Genomic DNA, 12,907 nt, shown 5'->3' on the forward strand with positions numbered 1-12,907 from the left:
AATGTAGCTGAAAAGCTAATCAGCTAATAGCTAATTAAGGAAGCTAATATTAGTAAGCTTTAACATCATCATCATCATCAATTTTATTTATATAGCGCCAAATCACAACAAACAGTTGCCCCAAGGCGCTTTATATTGTAAGGCAAGGCCATACAATAATTACGTAAAAACCCCAACGGTCAAAACGACCCCCTGTGAGCAAGCACTTGGCGACAGTGGGAAGGAAAAACTCCCTTTTAACAGGAAGAAACCTCCAGCAGAACCAGGCTCAGGGAGGGGCAGTCTTCTGCTGGGACTGGTTGGGGCTGAGGGAGAGAACCAAGAAAAAGACATGCTGTGGAGGGGAGCAGAGATCAATCACTAATGATTAAATGCAGAATGGTGCATACAGAGCAAAAAGAGAAAGAAACACTCAGTGCATCATGGGAACCCCCCAGCAGTCTAAGTCTATAGCAGCATAACTAAGGGATGGTTCAGGGTCACCTGATCCAGCCCTAACTATAAGCTTTAGCAAAAAGGAAAGTTTTAAGCCTAATCTTAAAAGTAGAGAGGGTGTCTGTCTCCCTGATCCGAATTGGGAGCTGGTTCCACAGGAGAGGAGCCTGAAAGCTGAAGGCTCTGCCTCCCATTCTACTCTTACAAACCCTAGGAACTACAAGTAAGCCTGCAGTCAAAGAGCGAAGCACTCTATTGGGGTGATATGGTACTATGAGGTCCCTAAGATAAGATGGGACCTGATTATTCAAAACCTTATAAGTAAGAAGAAGAATTTTAAATTCTATTCTAGAATTAACAGGAAGCCAATGAAGAGAGGCCAATATGGGTGAGATATGCTCTCTCCTTCTAGTCCCCGTTAGTACTCTAGCTGCAGCATTTTGAATTAACTGAAGGCTTTTCAGGGAACTTTTAGGACAACCTGATAATAATGAATTACAATAGTCCAGCCTAGAGGAAATAAATGCATGAATTAGTTTTTCAGCATCACTCTTGAGACAAGACCTTTCTAATTTTAGAGATATTGCGTAAATGCAAAAAAGCAGTCCTACATATTTGTTTAATATGCGCTTTGAATGACATATCCTGAACAAAAATGACTCCAAGATTTCTCACAGTATTACTAGAGGTCAGGGTAATGCCATCCAGAGTAAGTATCTGGTTAGACACCATGTTTCTAAGATTTGTGGGGCCAAGTACAATAACTTCAGTTTTATCTGAGTTTAAAAGCAGGAAATTAGAGGTCATCCATGTCTTTATGTCTGTAAGACAATCCTGCAGTTTAGCTAATTGGTGTGTGTCCTCTGGCTTCATGGATAGATAAAGCTGGGTATCATCTGCGTAACAATGAAAATTTAAGCAATGCTGTCTAATAATACTGCCTAAGGGAAGCATGTATAAAGTGAATAAAATTGGTCCTAGCACAGAACCTTGTGGAACTCCATAATTGACCTTAGTCTGTGAAGAAGATTCCCCATTTACATGAACAAATTGTAATCTATTAGATAAATATGATTCAAACCACCGCAGCGCAGTGCCTTTAATACCTATGGCATGCTCTAATCTCTGTAATAAAATTTTATGGTCAACAGTATCAAAAGCAGCACTGAGGTCTAACAGAACAAGCACAGAGATGAGTCCACTGTCTGAGGCCATAAGAAGATCATTTGTAACCTTCACTAATGCTGTTTCTGTACTATGATGAATTCTAAAACCTGACTGAAACTCTTCAAATAGACCAGTCCTCTGCAGATGATCAGTTAGCTGTTTTACAACTACCCTTTCAAGACTTTTTGAGAGAAAAGGAAGGTTGGAGATTGGCCTATAATTAGCTAAGATAGCTGGGTCAAGTGATGGCTTTTTAAGTAATGGTTTAATTACTGCCACCTTAAAAGCCTGTGGTACATAGCCAACTAATAAAGATAGATTGATCATATTTAAGATCGAAGTATTAAATAATGGTAGGGCTTCCTTGAGCAGCCTGGTAGGAATGGGGTCTAATAGACATGTTGATGGTTTGGATGAAGTAACTAATGAAAATAACTCAGACAGAACAATCAGAGTCTAACCAAATACCGGCATCACTGAAAGCAGCCAAAGATAACGATACGTCTTTGGGATGGTTATGAGTAATTTTTTCTCTAATAGTTAAAATTTTATTAGCAAAGAAAGTCATGAAGTCATTACTAGTTAAAGTTAAAGGAATACTCGGCTCAATAGAGCTCTGACTCTTTGTCAGCCTGGCTACAGTGCTGAAAAGAAACCTGGGGTTGTTCTTATTTTCTTCAATTAGTGATGAGTAGTAAGATGTCCTAGCTTTACGGAGGGCTTTTTTTGTAGAGCAACAGACTCTTTTTCCAGGCTAAGTGAAGATCTTCTAAATTAGTGAGACGCCATTTCCTCTCCAACTTACGGGTTATCTGCTTTAAGCTGCGAGTTTGTGAGTTATACCACGGAGTCAGGCACTTCTGATTTAAAGCTCTCTTTTTCAGAGGAGCGACAGCATCCAAAGTTGTCTTCAATGAGGATGTAAAACTATTGACGAGATACTCTATCTCACTTACAGAGTTTAGGTAGCTACTCTGCACTGTGTTGGTATATGGCATTAGAGAACATAAAGAAGGAATCATATCCTTAAACCTAGTTACAGCGCTTTCTGAAAGACTTCTAGTGTAATGAAACTTATTCCCCACTGCTGGGTAGTCCATCAGAGTAAATGTAAATGTTATTAAGAAATGATCAGACAGAAGGGAGTTTTCAGGGAATACTGTTAAGTCTTCAATTTCCATACCATAAGTCAGAACAAGATCTAAGATATGATTAAAGTGGTGGGTGGACTCATTTACATTTTGAGCAAAGCCAATTGAGTCTAATAATAGATTAAATGCAGTGTTGAGGCTGTCATTCTCAGCATCTGTGTGGATGTTAAAATCGCCCACTATAATTATCTTATCTGAGCTAAGCACTAAGTCAGACAAAATGTCTGAAAATTCACAGAGAAACTCACAGTAACGACCAGGAGGACGATAGATAACAACAAATAAAACTGGTTTTTGGGACTTCCAATTTGGATGGACAAGACTAAGAGTCAAGCTTTCAAATGAATTAAAGCTCTGTCTGGGTTTTTGATTAATTAATAAGCTGGAATGGAAGATTGCTGCTAATCCTCCGCCTCGGCCCGTGCTACGAGCATTCTGGCAGTTAGTGTGACTCGGGGGTGTTGACTCATTTAAACTAACATATTCATCCTGCTGTAACCAGGTTTCTGTAAGGCAGAATAAATCAATATGTTGATAAATTATTATATCATTTACTAACAGGGACTTAGAAGAGAGAGACCTAATGTTTAATAAACCACATTTAACTGTTTTAGTCTGTGGTGCAGTTGAAGGTGCTATATTATTTTTTCTTTTTGAATTTTTATGCTTAAATAGATTTTTGCTGGTTATTGGTGGTCTGGGAGCAGGCACCGTCTCTACGGGGATGGGGTAATGAGGGGATGGCAGGGGGAGAGAAGCTGCAGAGAGGTGTGTAAGACTACAACTCTGCTTCCTGGTCCCAACCCTGGATAGTCACGGTTTGGAGGATTTAAGAAAATTGGCCAGATTTCTAGAAATGAGAGCTGCTCCATCCAAAGTGGGATGGATGCCGTCTCTCCTAACAAGACCAGGTTTTCCCCAGAAGCTTTGCCAATTATCTATGAAGCCCACCTCATTTTTTGGACACCACTCAGACAGCCAGCAATTCAAGGAGAACATGCGGCTAAACATGTCACTCCCGGTCCGATTGGGGAGGGGCCCAGAGAAAACTACAGAGTCCGACATTGTTTTTGCAAAGTTACACACCGATTCAATGTTAATTTTAGTGACCTCCGATTGGCGTAACCGGGTGTCATTACTGCCGACGTGAATTACAATCTTACCAAATTTACGCTTAGCCTTAGCCAGCAGTTTCAAATTTCCTTCAATGTCGCCTGCTCTGGCCCCCGGAAGACAACTGACTATGGTTGCTGGTGTCGCTAACTTCACATTTCTCAAAACAGAGTCGCCAATAACCAGAGTTTGATCCTCGGCGGGTGTGTCGCCGAGTGGGGAAAAACGGTTAGAAATGTGAACAGGTTGGCGGTGTACACGGGGCTTCTGTTTAGGACTACGCTTCCTCCTCACAGTCACCCAGTCGGCCTGCTTTCCCGGCTGCTCAGGATCTGCCAGAGGGAAACTAACGGCGGCTAAGCTACCTTGGTCCACACCGACTACAGGGGCCTGGCTAGCTGTAGAATTTTCCACGGTGCAGAGCCGAGTCTCCAATTCGCCCAGCCTGGCCTCCAAAGCTACGAATAAGCTACACTTATTACAAGTACCATTACTGCTAAAGGAGGCCGAGGAATAACTAAACATTTCACACCCAGAGCAGAAAAGTGCAGGAGAGACAGGAGAAGCCGCCATGCTAAACCGGCTAAGAGCTAGTAGCTGCGCTAAGCTAGCGGATTCCTAAAAACACACAAAGTGAATAATGTGTAAATAATTTAGAGGTGATTCAGCAGAGGGAGTGCTTTAGTTAAGGCATGTGAAGATTACACTGTGAAGCAAATCGTTATCTAGGTAACTAGAGCAATCTAACTGCGCAGATTAAACAGCTAACAGATGCAGCAAAACACCGCTGTGCTCCAGAACAGGAAGTGATACAATACCGCAGTGAGAGCCAACCACCAGTAGAGGCAAGCAAGCCTTTAACAGGAACAAACAAATGATTTGAGGGTTGAAAAACAAACAGTTTTCAAATATAGCTGAAAAGCTAATCAGCTAACAGCTAATTACAGATGCTAATGCTTCCGTTAGCATTCATTAGTAAGCTTGAACAGGAAGAAAGATATGATTTGAGGGTTTAAAACTGCTAATAGTTTTCAAATATAGCTGAAAAGTTAATCAGCTAACAACTAATTAGTGAAGCTTTTTTATCAGAAGATTAGCTTCTTCTGATATAGCCGGTATAGCCATCCCCTGACTAGTCTCAAGAAAAATCATCACTTTTACACCCAGTTATTTGTTATATTAACAGGGGCACATCCATACTCATGCACACTATTGTTTCGGTTTTGACATTTTTAAATAATTTGTGTCATGTTGAAAAGATTTCACTGTGAGTTTAAAGGGCAGAATTTTAGAAGTTTTATTGTAAAGACACTTAAGGGTTTTTATATCATAATTAATAAACAGTGTAATGCTCAAGGGAGCACAAATTTTTTCACAGCGTGATAGTAAAGGATTATTAACCGAGCGTGTGGTCTATGTACGGGGAAATATCAGACTGAGGTGTAAGTACGAGCCGAGTGTTAGCGAGGTCTGTGCGAAAAACACAGAGGTCTGATATCCCCATACAGACCGAGCAAACGAGGTTAAAAATTATATATATATATATATATATATATATATATATATATATATATATATATATATATATATATACACACATATATATATATGCAAAATTACAGTATCACGCAAATATGCTGCTGACGGTGTTGGGCTCGTTCGCCTTCTTCACCTCCATGAAGAATTTGCTAACAGATGGTCCGGTGTCACAGACCGAACGGTCTCCCCCTAAAAATCGGTCTGCCTGCCTTGACTGTGTATGCACCGTTTCGGACCACAGCAGCATGACTGAGATGGAATCTCTTCACCCAAAGCAAATTAAATGGATTAATGGGATTATTAACCATCAGATGACAAGGTAAAATTTTCTTTGCATCATTCTAAAGCCGTTTTAAGCAGAAACTCTGCAAAACTCCTTGACGCTTTGAAATTACCGTGACTGCATCAGCTAGTAGCTCATGTAGCCATGACATTCTGATCACTTCATCCATCTTATATGATGAAATAATGCTGAATTTATGTGGAAATGATTGTCGTACAAAAGCTTCAGATATCTGTCGCTGAGATTGATGACTGGAGTGCAGTTTGAAGTAGAAACAAGGTGTTAACCACGGCTAATGACGCATGCGTCGTGAAGGCAGAGCGGACTGATTTTTAGGTGGGACCATTCGGTCGGCGACACCTGTCGTTAGCTGGTAAGCTTTCAATCCGATGCCATTTAGATATTTATGGAGTACGTTCATGTCCAACTTGGGTTTTCTAATCAGGTTTTTAACAAAAATACACATTGCAGACTGATTGTCATGGTAACCGGTCCGATATGGGAAAATATCCGACCAGTATCCGCCAATCAGAGCGCGGGTGGCGTTGCAGCCATATAATAATACAGTACATTTGTAGAGAGCTATAGCTGTATTTCTTCTTGATTATTATCTGTGTTGTTTATATAGATTGTATTTCATAATATAGAAAAATAATCAAATAAAATCTGATGTACAGTGGAACTATGATATCAGTGTGCAAACACCAGTAACAGTGCAACTGCTTCAAAATTAAGATGACCAGAACTTCAAACTGTGTTTATAAATCCTGCAAACTTACAAAACACATGTTAAGTTGATGATTTTTTTTTAAAGCCAACAATAAATTCTGAAAAAGAACAGCTGCACCAGCTGCTGCAGATGACATTATGATGTAGTTCCTGGCTGCAGCCATGGGGGACTATCTTCTAACAGGCTCCATCAGGACAAACCCGAGCACAAAGTGAACCCCGGGTGAACTGTGGGCTGTCCGCTGGACTGTCAAGAAACATGTGAGGGTGGAGAACAAAGACAAGTTCAATTAGAGGGCAAAGTCAAAATTTTGGACCTCTGATGTTTTCGTCTTTTCCACTGCCATCTTCTAAATTCTATCCAGTTCATTTTAAGTGACTCAGAATGAATCCTCAGCTGGATTTATGGCTGCACCTCTGAGCTTCAGCATCTAATAGGTGCCAGAGCCAGATACTTTATCTGGATGAAGCCAAACCACCTGCATTTAGGTGAAATGAGGAAAAAAAAAAAAAAAATGTGGCTGTGCTCCACAGAAAATGATAGAATAGGGGCTCAGTCACAACACAGGTTGGGACTTTGGCCAAAGGGAGGTTTGAAGAATGGACAAAGCAGGCTGACGTCCAGGTGTGTCTTAGTATTACCTCTTGGACAAACAGAGAGTGAGCCTCTTTCTCAGCAGTCTCTGGCACCGTGGAGAACAGAGTCCTGCCTTGGCGCCTCAGGGTGGAAATCTGAGGAGACAGGAAAGCATAATAAAACAGGTTGATACTGTATAACTGATTGGCACAACACGTCCCTCCTGTTAGGTTTTAAACAACAAAGCAAATTCACTCACATCATACTCCTCACCTCTAGGAAGAAAGTTAATGTAATCACATTTGCTTGTTTATCTGTGTCTGTGGAATATGATTCGCACGCTAGTGGACAGACGTGTGCATCTCTCCCTTATAACATGATCCGATATGTATTGTGGTGCGACGTCGATCTCAGAGAAGGATGAACAATATCAGGGATCACAATATTTAAACTGCCCAAACACAAAGAGATGTCCTGCCTGAAGGGCTCCACCTGCAAAGGAGGCATCATGGTCAGGCTAATATTGATTATTATATAACACCTGAATAGATCCTTGTCATTTGATTGGTGTTTTGTATAACACGTGAGAAGGATTATTCATACCATTTGCCATTGTGTTCCACTTACTGTGCAATTTTTAGTGCTAATTAGCGTGCAATTTTGGTACTATATGATTCGTGCTATTGCATCCCCCGACCACCGCATGCACTAACACTAGCAGCAACGGCGCTTAGCTTAAAAGCAAACATGGCGACAGCTTATTGACACTACTCATTCTTCTAATACAAACAAACAAATCCAGTACGCCGTAAGCCATCTGAAGGCATCTGCAGTTTTTGCTGGGATGTCTCTAAGTGAACTGGAACCACTGTCGTATGAAAAGCTCGAGACATTTCTGTTGTGATTTTTCACTGGACTGAGTGGTACAGAGGAGGATTTTCTTAAAAAGAAGACCTGAACATTTAGCTACAAATTGCCAGAAGGTACATCTGAGATGCAAGCCTGGATTTGATCTGTTTTGTTAAAAGAAAATCCTTCTCCACTCTACTCCACTATGAAGCTAAGAGTGGCAAAACAAAATGTTAAATTAGCACTGTGCACAATTTCTCCAATCACAGCCACAGAAGCCTATAACTTCTTCTGGGTTGTCTGGGTGTCTTGGTGGCTTTCCTCACTATTCTTCTTCTTACACAGTCACTCAGTTTGTAAGAACTGTCTACTCCATGCAGATTTACCATAAAGTGTCATACTGTTTGTATTTCTTTGTAATTAATGTAAATAAAGTCCAAGGCATATTCAGTTGCAGTTTTACCATCAGAGAGCCTCGTCCACAACTACCACAAAACACTCCAAGCTGTCATTGATGTTAAAGGGGGCAACACACGGTATTAAGAAAAGGAGCATGTAAACTTTTGAACAGGTTCATTTGGGTAGTTTCTGTTGCCGTTATGATTTAAAAAGAGCAAATGCAATTGTTTGACAATAAATGGCTTCACCCAACCACTAACCATGAGTGAAAAAAGTTTTGTTATCTTTCATATTCTCTGAAAAATACCCCCCCACAAAAAATTCTGCCATATATATATATATATATATATATATATATATATATATATATATATATATATATATATATATATAAAAACAGTATGTCACATCACGTCTTCCGAAGAGGAAGCAGAGACTGGGGAACCAGAGGCGGACTCATCCATTATGCAGGCCGAAGTCACCGAGGCGGTTAGAAAGCTCCTCGGTGGCAAGGCTGGTGGATGGTGTTGTAAAACAGCTAACTGATCATCTGCAGAGGAATGGTCTATTTGAAGAGTTTCAGTCAGGTTTTAGAATTCATCATAGTACAGAAACAGCATTAGTGAAGGTTACAAATGATCTTCTTATGGCCTCAGACAGTGGACTCATCTCTGTACTTGTTCTGTTAGACCTCAGTGCTGCTTTTGATACTGTTGACCATGAAATTTTATTACAGAGATTAGAGCATGCCATAGGTATTAAAGGCACTGCGCTGCAGTGGTTTGAATCATATTTATCTAATAGATTACAATTTGTTCATGTAAATGGGGAATCTTCTTCACAGACTAAGGTTAATTATGGAGTTCCACAAGGTTCTGTGCTAGGACCAATTTTATTCACTTTATACATGTTTCCCTTAGGCAGTATTATTAGACAGCATTGCTTAAATTTTCATTGTGACGCAGATGATACCCAGCTTTATCTATCCATGAAGCCAGAGGACACACACCAATTAGCTAAACTGCAGGATTGTCTTACAGACATAAAGACATGGATGACCTCTAATTTCCTGCTTTTAAACTCAGATAAAACTGAAGTTATTGTACTTGGCCCCACAAATCTTAGAAACATGGTGTCTAACCAGATCCTTACTCTGGATGGCATTACCCTGACCTCTAGTAATACTGTGAGAAATCTTGGAGTCATTTTTGATCAAGATATGTCATTCAAAGCGCATATTAAACAAATATGTAGGACTGCTTTTTTGCATTTGCGCAATATCTCTAAAATTAGAAAGGTCTTGTCTCAGAGTGATGCTGAAAAACTAATCCATGCATTTATTTCCTCTAGGCTGGACTATTGTAACTCATTATTATCAGGTTGTCCTAAAAGTTCCCTGAAAAGCCTTCAGTTAATTCAAAATGCTGCAGCTAGAGTACTGACAGGGACTAGAAGGAGAGAGCATATCTCACCCATATTGGCCTCTCTTCATTGGCTTCCTGTTAATTCTAGAATAGAATTTAAAATTCTTCTTCTTACTTATAAGGTTTTGAATAATCAGGTCCCATCTTATCTTAGCGACCTCATAGTACCATATCACCCCAATAGAGCGCTTCGCTCTCAGACTGCAGGCTTACTTGTAGTTCCTAGGGTTTGTAAGAGTAGAATGGGAGGCAGAGCCTTCAGCTTTCAGGCTCCTCTCCTCTGGAACCAGCTCCCAATTCAGATCAGGGAGACAGACACCCTCTCTACTTTTAAGATTAGGCTTAAAACTTTCCTTTTTGCTAAAGCTTATAGATAGGGCTGGATCAGGTGACCCTGAACCATCCCTTAGTTATGCTGCTATAGACTTAGACTGCTGGGGGGTTCCCATGATGCACTGAGTGTTTCTTTCTCTTTTTGCTCTGTATGCACCACTCTGCATTTAATCATTAGTGATTGATCTCTGCTCTCTTCCACAGCATGTCTTTTTCCTGGTTCTCTCCCTCAGCCCCAACCAGAAGACTGCCCCTCCCTGAGCCTGGTTCTGCTGGAGGTTTCTTCCTGTTAAAAGGGAGTTTTTCCTTCCCACTGTCGCCAAGTGCTTGCTCACAGGGGGTCGTTTTGACCGTTGGGGTTTTTCCGTAATTATTGTATGGCCTTGCCTTACAATATAAAGCGTCTTGGGGCAGCTGTTTGTTGTGATTTGGCGCTATATAAATAAAGTTGATTTGATTTGATTTGAAGGCTCCTAGGGTGGATGAAATCCGTCCTGAGTACCTTAAGTCTCTGGATGTTGTGAGACTGTCTTGGCTGACACGCCTCTGCAACATCGCGTGGCGATCGGGGACAGTGCCTCTGGATTGGCAGACCCGGGTAGTGGTCCCTCTGTTTAAGAAGGGGGACCGGAGGGTGTGTTCCAACTATAGAGGGATCACACTCCTCAGCCTCCCCGGTAAGGTCTATTCCAGAGTACTGGAGAGGAGAATTCGACCGATGGTCGAACCTCAGATTCAGGAGGAGCAGTGTGGTTTTCGTCCTGGTCGCGGCACACTGGACCAGCTCTACACGCTCCATCGGGTGCTCGAGGGTTCATGGGAGTTCGCCCAACCAGTCCACATGTGTTTTGTGGATCTGGAGAAGGCGTTCGACCATGTCCCTCAGGGCACCCTGTGGGGAGTGCTCCGGGAGTACGGGGTCCGGGGTCCTTTGCTAAGGGCTATCCGGTCCCTGTACGACCGCAGCAGGAGCTTGGTTCGTGTTGCCGGTAGTAAGTCAAACCTGTTTCCGGTGCATGTTGGCCCCCGCCAGGGCTGCCCTTTGTCACCGGTTCTGTTCATTATTTTATGGACAGAATTTCTAGGCGCAGCCAGGGTGTAGAGGGGGTCTGGTTTGGGAACCACAGAATCTCGTCTCTGCTGTTTGTGGACGATGTGGTTCTGTTGGCTTCGTCAAATCAGGACCTTCAGCGTGCACTGGGGCGGTTTGCAGCCAAGTGTGAAGCGTCCGGGATGAAAATCAGCACCTCCAAATCTGAGGCCATGGTTCTCGACCGGAAAAAGGTGCTTTGCCCTCTTCAGGTCGGTGGAGTGTCCTTGCCTCAAGTGGAGGAGTTTAAGTATCTCGGGGTCTTGTTCAGGAGTGAGGGACGGATGGAGCGTGAGATCGATAGACGGATCGGTGCAGCATCTGCAGTGATGCGGTCGCTGTATCGGACCGTCGTGGTGAAGAGAGAGCTGAGTAGGGGGGCAAAGCTCTCGATTTAACGATCGATTTATGTTCTGATCCTCACCTATGGTCATGAGATTTGGCTCATGACCGAAAGAACGAGATCGCGAGTACAAGCGGCTGAGATGAGTTTCCTCCGCAGGGTGGCTGGGCGCTCCCTTAGAGATAGGGTGAGGAGCTCGGTCACTCAGGAGGAGCTCGGCGTCGAGCCGCTGCTTCTCCACGTCGGAAGGAGTCAGTTGAGGTGGCTCGGGCATCTTTTCCGGATGCCCCCTGGACACCTCGCTGGAGAGGTGTTCCGGGCACGTCCCATTGGGAGGAGGTCCCGGGGAAGACCCAGGACACGCTGGAGGTACTACATCTCTCAGCTGGCTTGGGAACGCCTTGGGGTTCCCCGGAGGAGCTGGGGGAGGTCTGGGCGGCTTTGCTTGAGCTGCTGCCCCCACGACCCGACTCCAGATAAAGCGGAAGAAAATGGATGGATGGATGGATGGATGGATGGATGGATGGATGGATGGATGGATGGATGGATGGATGGATGGATGGATGGATGGATGGATGGATGGATGGATGGATGGATAAACAGTATGCTAAAAATAAAAATGTGACTTTCTTAAGGTGCTTCCTGACAAAATTGTTCATGGTGATGAGAAAACGTTTTGTGCAAAATTTTATTTCGATATGACTATTCTAACCACTGCCGCACGCAACGTGGAAACTGGCATGGTTGAGCATATTAGCGCAAACCAGCAATAGTTATGTACCTGTTCACAAATGAAATAGAAATTGAAACAACAATCCTTTCTCCTTTAACTTTAATATGGGTGTGTGTATATATATATATATATATATATATATATATATATCATCATATCATCTGTATATCTATATCATCATGACATAGATAGATAGATAGATAGATAGATAGATAGATAGATAGATAGATAGATAGATAGATAGATAGATAGATAGATAGATAGATAGATAGATAGATAGATAGATAGATACACACACACACACACATAATTCACTGATAGGACTTTTCTCCATATATGCCTTATTGACAAAATATCCAGAAATATGCTTTTAACATTGATTTAAAATCTGTATAACTGAAGGGATTCACTCTTCACAGTTATAAATGGGTTTAAATGTAAACCATTTCCTTATTTGATAACTATCCTTTCTTACATCTTGGCACAAAGGAAAATATTAATACACTAAGCAATGTAATAAATATGTTGAAGAATGGATTACCATGGTACTGGATTAATTACAGCAGAAATACTCAATTTTATAAGAATAATTTACCAAAAAGTCTATACACCGATTTGTTATGTTTGGGTGATAATTATTCCACTGATATGAATTAACATCAGAATTCTGACCGCCTTCCTCTGAGGTTTCTGCTCTCTGATTGTGGCTTGAATGTAGTGTTGCTTTTACTGCTCCTCTTAA

General features: G+C 41.8%; 1 protein-coding gene across 11 annotated transcripts in view; it reads right to left on the minus strand.

Moving 5' to 3' along the window:
• The window catches only part of dock9b (dedicator of cytokinesis 9b), a 144,543-nt gene that overhangs the window by 83,961 nt on the left and 47,675 nt on the right, over positions 1-12,907 (minus strand). For all 11 annotated transcript variants that reach the window (XM_034176822.1, XM_034176790.1, XM_034176774.1 and 8 more), the window contains exon 3: positions 7,060-7,149. In XM_034176822.1, the coding sequence (XP_034032713.1) occupies positions 7,060-7,149 (90 nt within the window). The remainder of the gene's footprint in view (positions 1-7,059; positions 7,150-12,907) is intronic.

The sequence above is a fragment of the Thalassophryne amazonica genome, chromosome 1 (genome assembly GCF_902500255.1).
Source record: "Thalassophryne amazonica chromosome 1, fThaAma1.1, whole genome shotgun sequence".
Classification (NCBI taxonomy): Eukaryota; Metazoa; Chordata; class Actinopteri; order Batrachoidiformes; family Batrachoididae; genus Thalassophryne; species Thalassophryne amazonica.